Consider the following 18290-nt stretch of genomic DNA (forward strand, 5'->3'; position numbering starts at 1 on the left):
ATTGGGACACACATAGAGAGAAGAGCTAGATAGTATAGTTGGCCTTGGGTGGTAAAAAGTACAAATCCGACCCTGGCCATCGACAAGGAGTATTTGCGGAGGTGACATCACTGGAATAGCCTGGCGGAGGGGAGGGGGGAGCCTCTGGATCATCCAGAGGCTTTGCTCTATTGAGGCAAGCACTTTTTTTCCCTACAGGTTTCTATTAGGCCTGGAACCCACTGAAAACCGCAAACGCAAAACGCAACCGCTAGCGTTTTGTCTGAGCGGTTTGCAAGCGGATTCATGCGCGTTTTTGGTCGTGTTTTGCAACATTGTATTTTTTTCCCCAGCGGGTGCCTAGCGTTTTGCGTTTTGATCCTGATTGGTCCTGTGAATTATTTTTCATTTTGTTACAGTGTGCTGAACCGCAAAACGCTAGCAGAACCGCTCAGTTTAGGTTTTGCTGAGAGTTTCCGCTAGCGGTTCAATACTTTACATTGAAGCGCTAACGCTCCCAAAATGCTGCACGTCCTGCGTTTGCGTTTCTGAGAAACGCAAACGCTCCTGTGGAAGTTGCCCCATCCATTAACATTAGCCCAGCGTTTTGGCAAACTGCTAGCGTATCGCAGTGCTGCCAAAAGCGCTCCTGTGGGTTCCAGCCCTTAAAGTGGCACTGTAGCAAGGCCTTATGGGAGCTCAGTCTGGGCAGGAGGGGGAAGAGGTTACTAGCCAGAGATTTCAGAGCCAGAGGGGAGGAGGAGAGGGGACTGAATTTACACATAGGCAAGCTGATAGCATCTCCAGCCCTCAGCCTGTGACAATGTGACAAACAGAACATGGCTGCCCTCACAGTATCACAGGAATAAATAATCAAACTGTTGAAGTTGTTGGCAGCTAGGTATGCTTTAGATAAGATATATAGACAAGTTACTTGTTATAGTTAGTTTTTCATCTCGGATCCGCGAAGCCACCCAACTGCCTTATATCTTAAAGGCACTATGGAGGTGGCAAGTCTGAGGAATGGAGGTAAAGTACATAAACTGGATATAGTACCCGTTACGGCTTCAGTGAGGCACAGGGTGACATGCTGGCCATCGCCTCCTCCGGCAAACTCTGCCATTCCTTGCGAGTCTCGGTTTATCTGAGCGAGCAGCATGGTTTTACCTGCAAGACAAAAGTTTTGTGATTATTCATTGTTATATGGTCCCAATGCAAAGGTCAGGTCTTCTAATGTTTGTAAATATGGTACAGGAGTATAGCCTGTCCATTCACTGCCTTGATAGAGGGATCCTGTATAGTTCCAAAATGTTGGCTATATCGGTGACCGATTATTATTATTATTTATTATATTTATAAAGAGCCAACATATTACGCAGCGCTGACCGATTAAAATCATTCACCATTAGCATCACTTTCATATGTGCCAACTTTATTGGGCTTTGAGAAGGTTCATATCAGTGCGTTTCGTCTGCTTTGCGTTCCGTGAAGCGGTGCCTTAACCATTTTTGGAGCGTTTTTGCTGTAATGGGAGGTATAGGAAGAGCGATAAATGCTCAAAAAACCGCTGTGTGGTAATTGCGTTCGCAGTTTTAGAATAAACTCGTGGCACAAAAACCGCAAAACGCTTGTGAATACTGAGATGGGGCCTTGCCGGCATTTCAAGTACCTGCAGAAGGTTTTCAATTACGGGGGACACGGTTGTATGCATCCTAACACAGTGGCCATGCTCACAACGGGCACTAAGCAATATCATTGGATGGAATTTAAAGAGGAAGGCGTGTTCCGCTAAGAGACTCCAAAATATGCATATAATACTGGTGGCCATGTTTTTTTTTGTCCAACCATGGATTTGTATCTGTTAACCAGGTTCTAAAGGTGCCCATACATTGGAAGATGAGGCAGCAGATTTGATCACCAGATAGAAACTGATCAGAAAGAGATCTATTAGCTGCCACACATCTGCACACAGTTTTCCAATAGACTTCAGCATGAAATATATAATGGAAATCTGTGCAGCCGCATCCACCTGCCAAGGCCCCAGGTCTCCTCCATGTAATGCGTCCCCCCCCCCCCCCCTCTGAGATTAATGTGCAGGGTAGTCTTGGCTCCTTTTGTCCACCAGCATGCCGCCTCCTTCTCTATTGTTGCCGGGGTCACCCTTACCACATGCCTCTGCTGCATGTACAGTACATGCAGTGGGGTCACGGGGATACAGGCACCCCTGGCGGCAATGGAGAGAAGAGGGAGGTGAGAGCCAGGACACAGGAGTGTGCTATCGGAAAGGTGAGCAGAAAGCACACTGCAACACTCACCACAGGTCCAGGAAGTACATATGTGGGGGGGGGGGGGGGGAGTTGGCCAGGGCTCTGTTGGGCGTCGGGAAATTGAACGCTGGCACCCTACAGAGCACTTTCGAGCAAGATCTTTCCAGCATGCCGGCATCTGAATGTCAATCGGGCGACCACTTTGTGGCATCCATCTTCAGATTTGACCATTGTGGTGGAATATGTGTGATATCGGTGCTGCAGATCAACTAATGCACATACACCTTAGCGATCCGGCGGCTCGATTAGCCGCCGGATCGCCTCTTCCGCATCCCCGCGCGTACCCGCTCGCGTTGGATTCGATCTCCCCTCGTCCCCGCTTATCTTCCGCTCGATTCCCTGCCATTGTCCGCTCATGGGGAACGAGCAGGGAATCTGCGGCAGCGAGATCGGACCTATCGGATCTTATCAATCGATTGATAAGACACATCACCCCGTGTAGACAGGGCTTTAGGGTTCTCAAAAAACATTACCTGGCCCATTTATTTTCCACCTTCACAAAGGGTAGAGTGCTGATCTTCCAATAAGCTGCTATTGACCGTCTTAAAGCTGTACTGTGAATAGCCCCCCACCCCCCTCCCACAGGCATAATTAGATTGTCTGCTAATGCAAAACAATCATTTTAAAAGTCCATTTTGCATTAACAAACTAATATCGGGCTGATCCACTGATGGGCACATATCCAAAGCCTCACTGGCAGCAGATATGCAGGTGTAATCCCTCAGCATCCTCTAGTCTGAAGCATCTAGGGGATTGTGTATTTACTGTATAAATGTAGCTAGCCCCTGGAGTGAGGTACAGTCTATATATGTTTATACTTTGTTTCTACTAACCTTACATTGATTGAGACTCTTGGGATTAGTTGCCATGACTCTTGCAGTTCTTCCTGTTCAAATGAAAATTCCAAGGGCTCGTTCAGACTATACGCGTTGCCGTGTGCATTTTTGGCAGCGCATATAGTGTGCGACATGCAAGAACGGTAGAAGAGCATAGACAGCCCTCCTACTGTTCCCATCATATGCGCTACACAGCAGTGCGATGCACTATTGCATTTTTCAGGAATAGCAGCACAGATGTTTTCACTGTAGTGAACGGGATCTGCACTGCAGCACATAGTAGCGCAGATGGCGTGCGATCATACGCGTTGCGTTCCAATCGCACAGCCATCTGCGCTAAATAATCTGAACAAGGTCCAAGACTTTCTCCCAGTTTTGAATGGGTCTTGGTGAATTGAGGTAGCCATACATTCGACCTGATATGATTAGAGAGAGATGTCGGCTGCCCATACACTGCGGGCCGAATCACAATCAATTTCATGCTGAAATCGATCCGGAATCAGCTGTCGCGCCGGCTCAATGCTGTCCGCATAATGTTTAATGTGCCCTCACCCCCCAGTGCACTATACATCAGGGCTGCTCAAATCTGATCCGAGAGACATCCGGATAGTTCTATCCGAATATCTCCCAGTAAACCTGTGCAGAGTGGGTCAATCTTACCTGTCTGATGTCTTCTTCGTCCGTCCCTCGGCACCTCCCGCGATGCGGTCCAAGCGGCGGTCACGTGATTACAAACACTTCCTCCTTCCGGGTTGAAGGAGGAAGTGTTTGTAATCACGAGACGCACGTGGAGCTCATCGTGGGAGGCGCAGAGGGACGGACGAAGAAGACGTCAGACAGGTAAGATTGACACCCCCCCGCCCATGTTTACTGGGAGATATCCAGATAGCAACTATCCGGATGTCTCCCGGATCGGATTTGAGCAGCCCTACTATACATTACCTGTCCGTGTCCCCCGCCGTCCATACACATGCCCCACATGGTTGCCAAAGTAACGTGGACAGAGGATGGAGCCAGTGGAGTACATGAACAGGTAATGTATTGTGCACTGGGCCATAGTAAACATGGGGGGAGGGGGGGGGGTTGTTTATAGGGTCGTGGGTTTTGTTAAATTTGTTTGGTGATCCCAATATTGCTCGCCATTACTTCTGCACATCCGACCGACCACGACGGCTCGGCATCTTGCAGCATTTTCCGATCTACATGCTTGGCCTGAAATTGGTCACATTGACTATTGGGTGTGCACTTAGCGACACTGATTTTCCTCCGATTCGATAATAATTATCGAAGTGGATGGTTGATATGCCGCCAAGTCACTATGGACCCCTTTAATGTGTAAGTAGGATGACTCACTATTTAGGTGGGAGATTAGGCCTGGAGATATAGTAATGGATTTTCAGCGCATCGATTTTCAAAGCTCCTGGTTAGGTATGGAAGGTGTTTTTTTATGCATATTGTGTGTAATATATCATATCCAATAAATAAAGTTTTGTAGGAGTCATATTTTTGTATTAATATATATATATATATATATATATATATATATATATATATATATATATATATATATATATTTGTATTGCCTTGCAGAACTGTCTTCCTGTGTCGTGTCAGATGCAGCTTCATAAGACTGAATAGCAGTTTGTAACCTGACCAAACTCCTCCCATTATCCCATCAACTACCACCATGGTGGGCATCATTTTCTAACTGAGGTAAGTGGTTAGCTTAAGGACAAACGTAGTAGGGCCCAGGACTTCCAAAAAGTTTCACTTTTGACTTCAATCTACAGAGCATTACCTGAAAGGCTTAATTGTTAGCTAAGATTTTTTTTCTTTCTGCATGTTAGATCACCATTTATGTACCTCTGGTTAATTAGTGGATTTTGTCTTGTGACTTGAATGCCATTTTTGATCAGTGTCTTTCTAAGCGTGTTCATGAAGACTTATAACTGTGCATGCACACAATGCGATCGAGAAGGCACGCATCCAAGACAGTGCATGCAGCATAATGCGTGACCCAGCTGGCTCGTAGACCCTATTTGGGGTGACAGTGGAACAACAGAGGGGGCCCTTAGGACACAGAGGCACCTCAAAGACTATGGGGAGGGGGGGGGGGGGGGGGGGGAAGAGATTGGGCTGCAAGAAGCCACAGTTCAGGTGTACTTCAACCACTTCCCTACCATATTTTTTCACTAAAAACCACAGCAATATTCACATATCACGCTCCTCCCATTCATTTGCCAATAATTTTATCGCTACTTATCACACCAAAATAATCTATATATTATTTTTTGGCAGGAAAAACTCGGCTTTCTTTGAGTAGTACTTTTTGCTAAAAATTATTTTATTTCCTATGTATTTTAAAGGACTAAGAAAGAAAAATGAAAAAAGTAATTACTTCTCAGGTTGGTGCACTGCAGAAGCACGGCGGCCTGCATCCAGAAGCTTACAGGAACAAAAGCCTCAGCTTGTCATTGCTTAAAGGACATACGAGGTGACAAACTAACGCAATCTTTACTTACCCAGGGCTTTTTCCAGCCCCTTCAAGTCTTCTGAGTCCCTCGCCGCAGCTCCGTTGCTCCCCGGTGTCCCGCTAGCAGCCCGCAATGCTCTCCGATGTGGGTGCGTTCGCATTCGAGCAGCCGTTGCGCCCGTACACAAGCGCCGACGTGTTGGTGAGCATTGTGGGCAGCAACCCGGGGCTCCCTCCAGCCCCATAAGCACGGGTGCGCCCCTCGCCATCCTCCCCTTCAGCGGCAATCAGCCCCAGTAACTGGCTTAGTGACGTCAGCCGGGCTCTTCTGCGTGTGTGCAGGAGGTCTGCGCATGCGCACAAAGACCCAGACTGGACCCAACTGAGACAGTTAGCGGGGCTGATTGCGGACGAAGTGAGGACAACGGGAGGGCGGCGAGGGACGTATCCCTGCTTATGGGACAGGAGAAAGCCCCGGGTAAGTAAAAAATCTTTATGTTGGCTCACCTCTTTAGGCCCTGTTCACAGTGGTCGGTTGCGTTGCAGAATAATTCTGCATGTCAATTCACTGCCAATATAATTCTATGGGCCTGTTCACAGTACTGCCTTGTAACTAATCACATTATTCTAACTCGCTGCATGCAAGCTTTGTATTACAGGCCATGTCCAGTCTCTATTGCAGTTCACAGTCATTATAACACATTACAATGTGTGCGTTATGCAACTGACCACTGTGAAACTAGCCTGAAGCATGGGGTGCTGCTACTTAATACTTTTTGGGCAACTTCACACTGCTGGAAAACTTGTATTTGTTCTGTCAGGTCTGATTTTATCTATTATCGTTAAATTATGAATCACTAGTTGAATGAGTGACTATTGAGGAAACCACTTCTTCACAAGACTATGGGTACTGGTGAACTTACTCCTTTAATAACATCTGTGGGCAGGGGACAACAATGCAATCAACCAGTGCCTGGGCATCGAGGATCAATAAAGATCATTAGCAGACCTGGCGCAGAACTTAAAGTGGACCTGAACTCAGAACTTCTTCTCTGCTCTAAAAGATAAGCAGCAGCAAAATAACCTTTAAAGAAAAACATTCCCTTGTTACAGCTTATAGAACTCCTACTGAGATTCTGCAGAGTGGTTAAGTCCTGGTATACTGGGAGCACAGAAAGGGTTAACCTGCGTTTACATATTAGCTCAGAATTCTGCAGAGTTGGCAGGCAGCTGACAGCTCAAATTACATTAGCTCGTTACTTGCTGAGAAGGCAGAATTAGACAGGCTGCTGTCTATAAACACACACAGGGTGGATTTCTCTGTTTCCTTGTCTCCTGTGCAAGAGTTCAGGTCCACTTTAAGCTTCCCAATGATGAAGAAAATGATGTGTTTAACTTGTCTGACTGTCATTCTGCTTCCATTCTTTTTTCTCCTAGTAGGTTTTATGCGGCAATTGCTATTTTAGAACAGAAAACAAATTCTTCATACCACTTTATAATGTAAAATGGAGGTGATAGTCAAGTAGTGCTCTCTCTCTGTCCTGTAACAACTGTCAGCATGCAGACAGCTCCTGCTGTTGTGTGTATGGTGCATATGGATGCATACTGTAGTGCCCTAGTAGGGGCTAGCTTGTAGCATTATCTGTCCCAGGAGAGGAGCATTGGGACATGTGCACAGAATCGGATAGGCTGATGCACTGTATACTTGCATATTGCATGCTATAGGGCCAGAGCTAGCACACATCCAAATGCAGGACAACCTTTACATAGCATGGTAGAATCACACTCCTACATACACATAGCATTCAGTGGGGATATCAAAACACACGAAAGGGGGGGGAGGGGAGGGGAGGGGCGTTTGTTGCTTATCCCCCACCACTCTGTGTCCAGTCAGGTATGTATTAAGAGTGGGGTGTAGCTATCCTCCCTGTATGTCTCTCAGTCAAACCCCACTGTTTGGGGGGGACACTGGACCAAGTGGCAGTCGTTTTGGCCAGAGATTCCCTTCCCTACAAAGTGCCTCGATGGACATAAACTAAGGTGCTCATAATATAGTACAGTGACACAAACACATGACCCTTTTAGACCCTCTAGGAGGGTCATGTGTTTGTGTCACTGTACTACATTATGAGCACCTTAGTTTATGTCCCTGCAGCCACTTGGTCCAGTGTTGTCCCCTCACAGTGGGGTTTGACAGAGACATACAGGGAGGATAGCTACACCCCACTGTAAGACCCCCTGTAGGGCTTAGTAGTTCCTGGATGGTTGGTCGGCAGAGTATTTTGCATGAGAGTGTGCAAAAGGGTTCATTTTGATGAGAGTATTATTCATGATCGCATCGGGTAAAAAAAGAAATGTAAGTTCCATTGTTCTCCAATGTAGTCATCCGCTCATTCAAGGATCAGCAGCATTATCGCATAATGCTCATTTTCTGCTGTAGTTCTATTGTAGTTCCTGAAATGGGGAGCCTCCCGCTAGTTTTCCCCTTCCCAGTACAAAATGGGATCCTTGGTAAGGATGATCAATGAGATGCAAATTGTATGATGTAAATTTTGTATGCAAATATATGCAGCTTGAAAATAGACCTATTACTGTAATTTAAACCTAGGTGGGACTTGATTGGTTCATTTTTAAGCTGTATAAATGTGTATACAAAATTTACATAATCCTGCATGAACTCTGAATTATTTGCATCTCATTATTCATCCCTGACCCTTGGCAAACGGCCCAGCATAACATCTGTAAAGCAATCTTTCCTTAACATAAGCAATCATTTCCTAATAGCACCATCAAATTAGCCAAATTATACCTGTGTATAGCTTTCCTATATTCTCTTGCTGCTAATAAAAACACAGCTCGTTCTTCCCATGCTCCACCTGTGACTTACTTTTGCATACTTTTGCTAGCATATGTCAGTAGTAAATGCAGGGTCAGAGTCGGAGCAATTTTTGGGTACTCGGGAGTCGGTGGTTTCACAAACTGAGGAGTCAATGTCAGATGATTTTTGTACTGGGTCCACAGACCTGAGTAAATGGCAGAGTGCATTATACTATACAGAATGCACACAGGAATATAGCATGCTCAGAGTGGGACAAATTAATAAAAAGTACAAATATCCAGCGTTCCAATGAGAACAGTACAGTGGGATGCGAAAGGATTTTCCTGTATAAATCGTTGTTTGTTACGATAAAAAATGTCAGTTAAATATATCATATAGGAGACACACACAGTGATACTTGAAAAGTAAAATTAAGTTTATTAGATTTACAGAAAGTGTGCAATAATTGTTTAAACAAAATTAGGCAGGTGCATAAATTTGGGCACCACAAAAAAAGAAATAAAATCAATATTTAGTAGATCCTCCTTAAAAGGACACTTAAGTCAAAAATAAATAAATGAGTTTTACTCACCTGGGGCTTCCAATAACCCCCTGCAGCTGTCTGGTGCCCTCGCCGTCTCCCTCCGATCCTCCTGGCCCCACCGGCAGCCACTTCCTGTTTCGGTGACAGGAGCTGACAGGCTGGGGACGCGAGTGATTCTTCGCGTTCCTGGCCACAATAGCGCCATCTATGCTGCTATAGCATATATCATATACCATATAGCAGCATAGAGGGTGCTAATGTGTCTGGGAACGCGAAGAATCACTCGCGTCTCCAGCCTGTCAGCTCCTGTCACCGAAACAGGAAGTGGCTGCCGGCGGGGCCAGGAGGATCGGAGGGAGACGGCGAGGGCACCGGACAGCTGCAGGGGGCTATTGGAAGCCCTAGGTGAGTAAAACTCATTTTTTTATTTTTGACTTAAGTGTCCCTTTAAGCAGAAATTACAGCCTCTAAACACTTCCTGTAGGTTTTAATGAGAGTCTGGATTCTGCTTGAAGGTATTTTGTACCATTCCTCTTTACAAAACATCTCTAGTTCATTCAACCAGGTTTGATTGGTTATGAGCATGGACAGCTCTCTTTAACCTCCTTGTCGTGCATACCGCTCTCTGGCCCCAGGAATCCCCCATACGGGCAGCACGGTGGCGTAGTGGTTAGCTCTCTCGCCTTGCAGCGCTGGGTCCCTGGTTCAAATCCCAGCCAGGGCACTACCTGCAAAGAGTTTGTATGTTCTCTCCGTGTCTGCATGGGTTTCCTCCGGGCACTCCGGTTTCCTCCCACATTCCAAAAAACATACAGATAAGTTAATTGGCTCCCCCTAAAATTGGCCCTAGACTACAGTACTTACACTATATAATATAGACATATGGCAATGGTAGGGATTAGATTGTGAGCCCCTTTGAGGGACAGTTAGTGACAAGAGATATATATATATATATATATAGATTGTACAGCAATGTACTATGTACAATGTACTACAATGTAATATGTTGGCGCTATATAAATACAAAATAATAATAATAAATAAATAATTTGCTCACATTGCTGTAAAATCTTTAGCCAGGACTAGGCTAGCTAGTAAAGGTGTTCGGCACCCCCGGATCCCCCCCCCCCCCCCGCTAATACATTACCCAGCCTGGATCCAGCGATTGGTGCAGCCTTCCTACACAGCTCCAGTCTCTCTATGGGGAGGATCGGGTTTGCGCATGACGTCATGAGCATTCCTCCCCATAGTGAAGACCGGAGCCGTCTGTGGAGGCTGCGCCAATCGCTGGATCCAGGCTAAGAAATGTATAAACGGGGGTGCGGCGGGAATGGGGGGGGGGGGTGCCGGACACCTATACTAGCTAGCCTAGTGCTAGCTATAGGTTTACAGCCATGTGAGTAAATAATTTTATTATGCGGGCAAAAACTAACAAAACATCCTGAGCGGTGTAACGCTCAGGAGGTTAACTCACACCACAGATTTTCAATTATATTTAGGTCTGGGGACTGAGATGGCCATTCCAGAAAGTTGTACTTGTTCCTCTGCATGAATGCCTTAGTGGATTTTGAGTAGTGTTTAGGGTCATTGTCTTGTTGAAAGAGCCAGCCCCGGCGCAGCTTCAGCTTTGTCACTGATTCCTAGACATTGGTCTCCAGAATCTGCTGATACTGATTGGAATCCATGCGTCCCTCAACGTTGACAAGATTCCTAGTCCCTGCACTGGCCACACAGCCCCACAGCATGATGGAACCACCACATTTTACTGTAGGTAGCAGGTGTTTTTCTTGGAATGCTGTGTTGTTTTTCCTCCATGCATAACGCCCCTTGCTATGCCCAAATAACCCAATTTTTATTTCATCAGTCCACAGCACCTTATTCCAAAGTGAAGCTGGCTTGTCCAAATGTGCTTTAGCATACCTCAAGCAGCTCTGATGGTGCTGTGGGTGGAGAAAAGGTTTCCTCTGCATCACTCTGGCATACAGCATCTCCTTGTGTAAAGTGTGCCGAATGGTTGAACGATGCACAGTGACTCCATCTGCAGCAAGATGATGTTGTAGGTCTTTGGTGCTGGTCTGTGGGTTGACTAACTGTTCTCACCATTCGTTACTTCTGTCTATCCGAGATTCTTCTTGGTCTGCTACTTCGAGCCTTAACTTGAACGGAGCCTGTGGTCTTCCATTTCCTCTAAATATTATTATTATTATTATTATTATTAAGTATTTATATAGTGCCGACATATTACGCAGCGCTGTACAGTGTATATATATATCTTGTCACTAACTGTCCCTCAAAGGAGCTCACAATCTAATCCCTACCATTGCCATATGTGTATATTATGTAGTGTAAGTACTGTAGTGTAGGGCCAATTTTTAGGGGGAGCCAATTAACTTATCCGTATGTTTTTGGAATGTGGGAGGAAACCGGAGTGCCCGGAGGAAACCCACGCAGACACGGAGAGAACATACAAACTCTTTGCAGATAGTGCCCTGGCTGGGATTCGAACCAGGGACCCAGCGCTGCAAGGAGAGAGCTAACCACTACGCCACCATGCTGCCCAAATATTCCTAACTGTGGAAACAGTCGGCTGAATCTCTGACACAGCTTTCTGTATCCTTCCCCTAAACCATGACGGTGAACAATCTTTGTCTTCAGGTCATTTGAGAGTTGTTTTGAGACACCCATGTTGCTACTCTTCAGAGAAAATTAAAAGAGGAGATAAACCTATAATTGACCCCCTTACTCTCTCATAATTGGATTCACCTGTGTATGTAGGTCAGGGGTCACTGAGCTTACCAAGCCAATTTGAGTTCCAATAAGTAGTTCTAAACTTTTTGGAATCAATAAAATGACAACAATGCCCAAATGTATGCACCTGCCTAAATTTCATTTAAACAATTACCGGTATTGCACACTTTCTGTAAATCCAATAAACTTCATTTCACTTCTCAAATATCACTGTGCGGTCTCCTATATGATATATTTAACTGACATTTTTTATCGTAACACCCACGATTTATACAGGAAAGTCATGATGAATTACAAGCTTGCCCAAACTTTCGCATACCACTGTATATATTGGAGGCCCGAGTATAGTGTTCAGTGCTTTAGGAATGTACAGTGTGGGATATACAAAATGTATAACTGTCTTAAAAGTTTAGACACCTTGTTATTAAAAATCCCTGCCACAGACTGTAAGGGCTGGCTCACACAGATGGTAAAAATGACCTTTTCGCCAGCCTATGAAAGTGACTTCAAAAGGGATCAAACCCTGTTCCATTCAAATGAATGAAGCTTTATTTAAAGATAAAACCTATGATTGAACTTCATCCCAACCAATATCTAAAGGCTCATACACACATCAGACTATAGTCTTTGGAAAATGAAAGATCACAGACCAATCTTACCACCCTTCATGTAGTAAGAGAGCCATACCTTCAGTCTTTTCTATGGAGCTGAACTCCCCATCAGAAAAAAAATCTTTGCAAGATGCTGCACACACAGATGCTGTACAGACACAAAAGATCAATATCTGTTCACACCTTGTTTAACTGACATTTATCTGCAGATCAGACAATCATCTGCAGATCTGAAAATCCATCCTGGTGGATCTGATCTGCAGATGAATGTCTGTTAAACAAGGTGTGTATGATGATCTGCAGATATCAGACTATGAATGCATCTTGCAGGAACGGATCTATTGCAGGTACAGATCTTTTGCAGATACTGATCTTTTGAATGTCTACAGCATCTTTTTGTGCAGCATCTTGCAAAGATTTCTGTGTGATGGGGAGTTACCTTTTCTCAAATAGACCATCTGGGGGGGGGGGGGGGATGTATGTATGACCGACATTGTGGTAAAACCCCTCCTCCCACAACAAGATGGCAGGACCACGGTCCTGACAATTTGCTGTCTGTAAACCTTGTTGCATTATGGGAAATAACATCTTTGCACAACTGCCAACCAGGCAGCATCTCCCTCTATGCATAGAACTCTCAGTAACAAACATTCTGTACAGATCACCTGGCAGAACTAAAGATGTCACCACCAGTGATAAATTCCAGAAAGTAAATCAGGGAGAGGAAGGATTTTACAATGGGAAAACACTCACTAAAGCTATAAAAGAATATTGTAAAAAAAAAAAAAAAAAAAGCAATTTTATTCATTGTTATTTTCACTACAGCTCCTCTTTAAACGATGGTGACAGCAGCTGGCATTGTTCATGTAAACGCCACAGTAGATCCCGTCGTCTTGTCTTGGACGCTACATGTAACATCCGGTGTTGGCTGCATTCGCGGTTCTGTGTCCTCCGAGGTGCTCAAAACGTGACGTCACAATGGGAACAGCTGCCAAAAATGCTTTTGTGTGGGTAGCGGAAAAGCATTTACCATGAGCTAAATGAGATGCCAAGCAGAAAGCCCATGTGAACCAGCCCTAAATGTGGGCTACAAGTTTGTACAGTACAATGCCCAAAGTAGATGCAATTCTGCCGATCAACAATAGTAACTTATGCAAATATTCAACAAACACTCTAGCTAGGTTTACAGTGGGACTGTTTCCTTGTATAACAGGAACACAATGCAATGGAATGAAAAAGTCACACCCCACGTTATGACCTTTAGGTGGCACACAGTTAGGGTAGGTTCACACTTGTTCTAAAAACATATCCGTGGCTCCAGCCCGGATCAAAACCAGAGCCACGGATACCAATGTTAAAAATAGCAGCTGTCTTTACTTTAAAAAAAAAAGTAATCAGTCTGCGTTCACCCGGGTCTGTTTTGAAAACCTGAACGGAAGGTCCGGGTTTGCAACATATTCACGGACCCCGGATACACGGAGGGGTAGTGAAAATCAATAGGGAAACAGATCCCCCTCTACACAGGCAGCTTTGGACACAGAAACGGATCAGTTTTCTGTGTCCCAGCCTGTGGGTGGGGAGGAGGTCGCTATGCTGGAGGAGATAGCAGTCGGCGGTGAGGGGGGGGGGGGGGGGGGGGGGGGTTTCGCCCGGGTCCGCATTAGCAGCATAGGGGGCGATAATTTGGCTGGGAACGCGAAGAATCACTCGCTTTCCCATGCCTGTCGGGTCCCGACGGCGAAACCGGAAGTGGTCGCCGGCGGGGACGGGAGGATCAGAGAGACACGGCGAGGGCACCGATCAGCTGCAGGGGGCTGAGGGAAGCCCCAGGTGAGTAAAACTCTTTTTGTTAGTGACTTAAGTGCCTCTTTAATGTGTGCATTAACAGAGGGAGTGAAGCATACTTTTCATTGACTGTATTCTTCACTGTATGCCACCTCAAATTTGCATAACATGTGGTGTGACTTTTTCATTCCATTCCCGTTATACAAGGAATGCAACACAATGCCCCACTCTGAACCTAGCATAAGAATGTAGAGAATAAAGAAATGGGACATAAACATATACAGCTCATCCACCTCTGCTCCAATGCTCTCTGCCAATAACTCCATTGGCTGGAAATTACCCAAAGAGTCCAGTTCAAACTCGTAACACTACCATACAAAGCTCTACACAAGCTGTCTCTTCATTAACCACTTCAGGACCATAGCCTTACACCCCTCTAGTGACCAGGCTATTTTTACAATTCAGGCCACTGCAGAACATCCAAGGTGAAAATAAACTAAGGAGATAAACAATTGTATCTATCCTCCTCCTAAAAAATGACTTTTTTTAACTAATGGTTTTATTTTATATTCAAATCTACTTTTTTAAGTTTTTACTGTTCCATGACCTCTTCTCAACGACACATGCCTTGATGTATGCCAGAGCTAAATTCTATGCACTATTGCCCTTTTTATCTCTTTCCTGCACTTAGAAGCCATTTACTGCCAGGAAGGTGTTTTATGGCTGTAATTCTTTATCACTAAGGGTTATGCTATAGTCCGACCCAGACAGAAACCGTCACTTGCATACCTGATTTTTAACGCTTTCAGGCAGAGGGGAAAAAAAAAAAAAAAAAAAAAAAAGGGAGCACAGCATAGTTATTTGTGTGCTTGGCACTGTACATACACGTCTATCTCATCATATCACACATCACCTCGGATGTCTTTTAAAGAGAAACTATTAGCTATAAAATGCCCCCCCCCCTCCCCCCCCCCCCCAAAAAAAACCCACATATGTAAGTAGATAAATATTTGCTCTACTTACATAACAGATGTATTGTAGTGTCCAAGTTTTGATTTCTGTGATTTGTATGTTTGTAAATTAGAAGGCTCCTGTTGCTGGCAGGGGCCATCTTGTATCTGGCTAGATCCTTCTCTCCTCCCCGCACTGAATCTGTGCACAGCGGGGAGGAATAAATGCAGCAGCCACAGACTCACCTACTAATGGATCAAAGCGCTGTCGTTCCCATCTAGAGAGTATAGAAGGACACTGCAGCACCTGGAACCATTATTCGAGTCTGTGTGCACCGCCTTTATCCTTTGCCAATGTTCAGTGCGGGTAAGAGGGAGAATGCGGCAGCAGAATGGCAGAGGGGAGGGCGCGGACATACCACTGGAGGAGGGTGCAGAGGACACAAACAGGAGATAGCCCCTGGCCACCCTCCCTGCGCTCTAACAGTGGCTGTGACCACCGCAGACGAGGGGAGACCAGGCGGCCAATCGCAGTGCAGAGAGATGAGTGACAGAGGCTTCAGCCATTCAGGCTGATTCAGCATGCCTGTCACTTCTCTTTTGCGTCTGAGTACCATCTTAGAGCCTGGGGGCATGGGGAGAGAAATCTACACAAAAAAAAAGTAGGAATGATTTTAAACTTTTAAATTGCCTGGTTAGCATCCAGGGCCGTACAACTCAGCGCACACGTGATTCCCCACCACCTCCCATTTTCTGCCTACCAACTGCAGTTTCTGTTGGTGGGCTCTGATCGCTCCTGCGATATTTTTTTTTCTTGTGTATTTTAAATAAAATTTGTCCTTTTTTTATATATATTTTTTTTCTTTACTCCCTCCTCCACCAGCCTATGACAGCGATCGCCTGTCATAGGCATCAGCCTATGAGAGTGATCGCTCTTGTGCCTCCCCAGGGAACACGGCTGTCCCCAGTACATCGCAGCACTGTACAATGTAAACAGACGCCTAACAGTCTCCTTGCGGCGATCGCCACTGGGAGACTGATGACGGATCCGTCATTCAAGCAATGATGCACGTGCGATCTCCTGCAAAACCCTGCCCCAGGACTTTATGCCAATTGGCATTAGGCAGTCCTGCAGGAGCCACCGCATTCACACCAACTGGCATGAGGCGGTCGGCAAGCAGTTAATATCCAGACATCATCCCTCCCGGAACCTTCGCTCATCCCTGCAAGACCATCTTGTCATCCAGCTCTGTCATCTCCTCTCACTCTTGCATCCAGGACTTCTCACGAGTGTCACCTCTACTTTGGAGCTCTCTCTTACATCCTCTCCATCATACCTTCAAGACACACCTCTTCAAACAAGCTTGTCATTTTTTATAGCAATCTGAGGCTCACTTTCTCAACCACTTACCCTTCCCACTACTCCTCTAGTGTCTCCACCCAACTACCCTCTGGATTGTAAGCTTGCAAGGGACAGGTACTCTTCCTAGCATTTCCTGTCTCTGTGCATTCTATCAAATGAACACCAGTACTGGCTATGTTTTCAGGCTAGGTTCACTGGGGATGTTGCGTTGCTTTCTATGTACAACAGGAACACAACACAATGGAACAAAAAAGTTGCACTACAAGTTCTGCGACCGTTAGGTGGCATACAGTCAATGAACAGTATGTTTCACTGCCTCTATTAATGCACACATTATGCAGTAACGCACTGCTTGCAGTACTTTAGGATACTGTAGTGCGCATAATCCAAAAACACTGCATGCGCAGTGAATGTTCCATATACATACGTATATTAAAGTGGAGCTGTCTGCATTAAAGGACATCCGAGGTAAAAATAAACAGATGAGAAAAACAATTGTATCTATCCTCCTCCTCCTAAAAATGACTTTTTAGATATCCCAGTTTTATTTTATATTTAAATCACGTTTTTACTGTTTCATACTGTTTCATTGTCAATTGACACCTTAATTGAAGTATGCTAGAGCAAAAATGTATGAACTATATATATGTGTCATATATACACATATACATATATATATATATATATATATATATATATATATATATACATACATATCTTTTGTCACTAGATGGCAGTGTGGTAACATATATTGTCCTTGTTATGCATTTTTCTAAGAGTTTGCTTGTATATTGCTACATTTTGATACAATTTCTGTATGTATATTTCCAGCGTATGTATATATCTCCAGCGTATGTATATATCCAGGTTATATTATTATAATATATATATATATATATATATATATATATATATATATATATATATATGGGCGTGGCCACGCCTCCCGATCGTTTCGGCATTCCGGAAGGGTTTTTAAGGAACGGTGTGCGCGGTTTGTACTGTCTCCAACGACGGACGGAAGTCCGATACGCGTCAGACAGTTTCTGAGCCCAGCCTTGCTTAGCGGACATCAGCACCTCTAGGGTAAGCAGACCTGCTGCAGCCGGCGCTGCATAGTTTATTTCTTATTATCATTGACAACTATCTGTTTGTATATTATACCAGCCTATCCGGACTTGCATTTATTTGATGTCCTTCTCACCCTTGATTTATGTGGCTTTATTTGCATTATTTTTAGAACACTAGTCATTTTGTCTGCTTAAAGCACAGTGTTGGCCTCTGCTCTTTTTAATTGCTTTTATGTGCATTCCTGAAATAAAGTTCATTATTAATTCTATATGGAGCTGAACGTATTTTCTATCATTATTTGGTTCAGTATGGACTTCTGTTCATTACTTTAGTGCTTGTTTGGTCCATAAAATGGATTTCTTCTATATTATTGTTGTGCTCAATGTGTTTTGGTGCTACTCAAATTCTGAAATCTCTTTGATTTCTTCTAGAGCACGTATTTTTTATAGCATGGATATTGATATACTGGATGCACTTCAACGGTGCTGGGAGGAGCATCTCGTGAATGTGTTTGGCAAGGATGCTGTTACATCTAGAGATGATGTTGGGGATGATGTCAGGAGTGTCTTTTTAGAGCTGAAGGATGCCCATATTGGGTATATTAAGACCTGGTGGAATGTTAAGAGCCTTGAAAATTATGACAAAGAAGGGATATACCCCAGAGGGCTCAGAGTTCAGATCTTTCCTGCATGGCAGATGAATGATGTTAAGAAAAAGAAGTGGGAAGAGGGACTGGCCAAGTGTTCCCATATCATAGTCGAGATGTTATTACAAGATGATCGAGA

The 18290-nt window shown here is 44.7% G+C and overlaps 1 protein-coding gene across 2 annotated transcripts in view; it reads right to left on the reverse strand.

The window, feature by feature from the left end:
- Positions 1–18290, reverse strand: part of ZNF143 (zinc finger protein 143) — a 75356-nt gene that overhangs the window by 47622 nt on the left and 9444 nt on the right. For both annotated transcript variants that reach the window (XM_068260077.1, XM_068260078.1), the window contains exon 2: positions 1036–1146. In XM_068260077.1, coding sequence (XP_068116178.1) covers positions 1036–1146 — 111 coding nt within the window. The remainder of the gene's footprint in view (positions 1–1035; positions 1147–18290) is intronic.

Source organism: Hyperolius riggenbachi, chromosome 11 (genome assembly GCF_040937935.1).
Source record: "Hyperolius riggenbachi isolate aHypRig1 chromosome 11, aHypRig1.pri, whole genome shotgun sequence".
Taxonomy (NCBI): Eukaryota; Metazoa; Chordata; class Amphibia; order Anura; family Hyperoliidae; genus Hyperolius; species Hyperolius riggenbachi.